A 3673-nucleotide genomic window follows, 5' to 3' on the forward strand; every position below is an offset into this window, starting at 1 on the left:
TATTCTATAATGTTGAAAATAAGATGTTTCTGCTTATTTAAAGTCACCTACAACAGTGAGTCAAAGAGAAAATTAATATCTAAAAAAAAACAAAAAAAAAAAAACTCTTTCCAAAATGTCACAAACCCAATCTGTTAGCACCTCAGTCTAAACATTTATTGCCTGAATGAAGACTGCTCAAGACAGTAAACCACATTGGAACTTAGACCATATGTTCTACAAAATTGGGTAATTTACCAACAGTGTAAAGATTCATGGAAAGAGCATAAAAATAAACATGATCTGCCAGGGACATAATTAATGGTGGAAATACAAATGTGAAAAAATCCCCATTTCCAGGCAAAGTTTAAGTGCATATTTTTGAAAAGGTAATAAATTGAAAATAATGATAAACATTTTCTAAACTACTACATGAAATCAAAGTAAATGAAACCTATTCTATACTTCACATGCCAAAAGAACAGACAATAATGGAAAATGTTGAAAGTACTATTTACTACATAAAAATAAAGTTAAAAAAGATGCCATACAATTGCTGTCAATTATACTACAGCTTACACTTTAAAGGCACAAAATGATCTCACTATTCAATATGAGATACCTACAAGAATACATCACCAATTATCATTCATAAATATCAATGGAAACCTGAATAAGTGGAAGTATATATCCCACTAGACTATAAGCTTCATGACTCCAAAAACTATGCCTATGATATTAACCAACATTTTTCTTACATACACTTATATAGCAGGCACGTGGTAAAAATGTATTTTATGAATGAACAAACCAATTAATGAGAAAAATTACAAAATGTCAATCTTATCAAAATTTGAAATATGTATTTCTAATCAAAAGGCACATCTTAGAAGATGATTAAATGATTATAAATTTTATCTGTATTCATCTGTATAAATAAATAGGTAAGAATGCTAAAATGTATCAAGGAAGAATAGGAATGGGAAACTCAACCCATCACATATTAAAAAGCATAATTTTATGAAATTATAATGAAATCTGTCATGGAAGCATTATAAAAAAAGGCAAATTAGACCGGAGTTAGGCTCGGCCTGCAGGTCTGTGGCAAGGCGCGGCCGTGGGTCTCTCTTCCGCAGGATGGGGTTTGTGAAAGTTGTCAAGAACAAGGCCTACTTCAAGCGATACCAAGTGAAATTCAGAAGACGGCAAGAGGGTAAAACTGATTACTATGCCTGGAAACGCTTGGTAATCCAGGATAAAAATAAGTACAACACACCTAAATACAGGATGATAGTTCGAGTAACCAAAAGAGATATCATCTGTCAGACTGCTTATGCCCGTATAGAAGGAGATATGATAGTTTGTGCAGCTTATGCTCATGAACTCCCAAAGTATGGTGTGAAGGTTGGCCTGACAAATTATGCTGCAGCATATTGTACTGGCCTGCTGCTGGCCCGCAGGCTTCTCAATAGGTTTGGCATGGACAAGATCTATGAAGGCCAGGTGGAGGTGACTGGAGATGAATACAACGTGGAAAGCATTGATGGTCAACCTGGTGCCTTCACCTGCTATTTGGATGCAGAGCTTGCCAGAACTACTACTGGAAATAAAGTTTTTGGGGCCCTGAAGGGAGCTGTGGATGGAGGCCTATCTATCCCTCACAGTACCAAACGATTCCCTGGTTATGATTCAGAAAGCAAGGAATTCAATGCAGAAGGACATTGGAAGCACATCATGGGTCAGAACATTGCAGATTATATGCGTTATCTAATGGAAGAAGAAGAAGATGCTTACAAGAAACAGTTCTCTCAATATATAAAGAACAACGTAACTCCAGACATGATGGAGGAGATGTATAAGAAAGCTCATACTGCTATACGAGAGAATCCAGTCTATGAGAAGAAGCCTAAGAAAGAAGTTAAAAAGAAGAGGTGGAACCGTCCCAAAATGTCTCTTGCCCAGAAGAAAGATCGGGTAGCTCAGAAGAAAGCAAGCTTCCTCAGAGCTCAGGAACGGGCTGCTGAGAGCTAATAAACCAAATCACAATTTTCTATGATCTTTCAGAGACGATAAACTTATTAGGCAAACAGCTATTTCTGTGTTGAGCTCTTGTTAATGAAACTGTAGGAAATACCCTGAAATTGGCAGGAAACAAGTATAGATTTTTCCAGAAAAAGATGTCTTGCATATCTTCTCACATCTGCTGCTTGGGCTTCTGTTCTCAAGTCTGACAAGCAACATATCAGCCTTCCACTAGGAAATATTTCTTTCATTGTAACCAAATGATTAGTAGGAAGAAAGGTACCTTCAAAGTATGTAATTTTAAAGTAATCAAAATGTATTAATCTGTGGGTTTAATTTTTGAAAGGAACTGTCCAATGAAGGTCACATAGATACTTGAATCAGATTAAATCTTTGAGCAGAAAATACTGGGTCTTTTCTCTAAAAGAGGTGTAATTTCATGGAGATGTTGAAAGGTACATGGCCAGATCTGAATAAACATGAGAGAGGAGCAAATCTTTGTATATTTAGTTTACACGAGAAAATACTTGATGAATAAATGTATGTGCCTCTAAAAATAAAAAAAAAATAAAAAATAGGCAAATTAATAGACTAGTACAAATGGAAATACACACAGACACACACACATGTGTAATTTGAGTTGGTCCATAGATACTACTTAGATACTAGGCTGAGTATTTCTTTTAAAAGAAACAATTTAAATCTTCACCTTATAATAAATTTTGATTTGAAATATAAACATCGGGTAATTTTTTTATTGTTGACACTATTACAGGTATCCCCATCCCCCACCCATTAGGCCACCTCCATTCAGCCTCCGCCCCCTTTCCCTCTTTCCATCACCAAGCTGTTGTCTGTGTCTATGGGTTATGCATATATGTTCTTTGGCTAATTCCTTCACTTTCTTTCATCCAGACCCCTTCCTATTCCCTCTGACAGCTGTCAGTTTGTGGCATGTATCATGCCTCTAAAGGGTTAAAAATATAAGTAATCTTTAACTGGATAAAATCCTATTAAGATTAAAAGCAATGTAAAGATAGAAGACATTACAGAGGAAATCGACTGCTTATTAAATGATCACAAATTTAAAAGGCAAGTAACAAAATGAAAAACATATTTATATTATCTATCTATAATAATAAAAGTGTAAGATGCTAATTAGACCAGACAGCCAAACGACCTTCTGGACTTCATTCTGAACGTCCTTCCAGACTAAGCCACAGCAGCAGGGGTGAGGCAGAGACAGTTAGGGGCAATCAGGCAGGCAGGTGAGTGGTTAGGGATGATCAAGCAGGCAGGCAGAGGCTGTTACAGGTGATCAGGCAGGCAGGCAGGCAGAGGCAGTTAGGGACAATCAGGCAGGCAGGTGAGTGGTTAGGGGCAATCAGGTAGTCAGGCAGAGGCAGTTAGGGGCCATCAGGTAGGCAGGCGAGCAGTTAGGAGCCAGAGGTCCTGGATTGCGAGAGGGATGTCTGACTGCCAGTTTAAGGCCAATCCACTGAGAGGGTGCAGGCCGGGCTGAGGGACCCCCTCCTATGCACGAATTTCGTGCACCAGGCCTGTAGTATCTATCTATATATATCATAATAATAAAGGCTAATATGCAAATAGTTGTCACACTGTGATGCGTAATGACTGATCAGCAGGGACTTGAGGCTGCATAGTACCTGGC

At 37.7% G+C, this 3673-nt stretch overlaps 1 protein-coding gene across 1 annotated transcript; it reads left to right on the plus strand.

The window, feature by feature from the left end:
- The first annotated feature begins 1059 nt into the window (after positions 1-1059).
- LOC307105690 (large ribosomal subunit protein uL18-like) lies at positions 1060-2072 on the plus strand. The gene has a single exon (XM_079781607.1). The coding sequence runs from the start codon at positions 1117-1119 to the stop codon at positions 2008-2010; it is 894 nt and encodes a 297-aa protein (XP_079637733.1). The 5' UTR covers positions 1060-1116; the 3' UTR covers positions 2011-2072.
- The last annotated feature ends 1601 nt before the right edge of the window (positions 2073-3673 follow it).

This window comes from Cnephaeus nilssonii (assembly GCF_951640355.1).
Source record: "Cnephaeus nilssonii genome assembly, chromosome: 9".
Classification (NCBI taxonomy): domain Eukaryota; kingdom Metazoa; phylum Chordata; class Mammalia; order Chiroptera; family Vespertilionidae; genus Cnephaeus; species Cnephaeus nilssonii.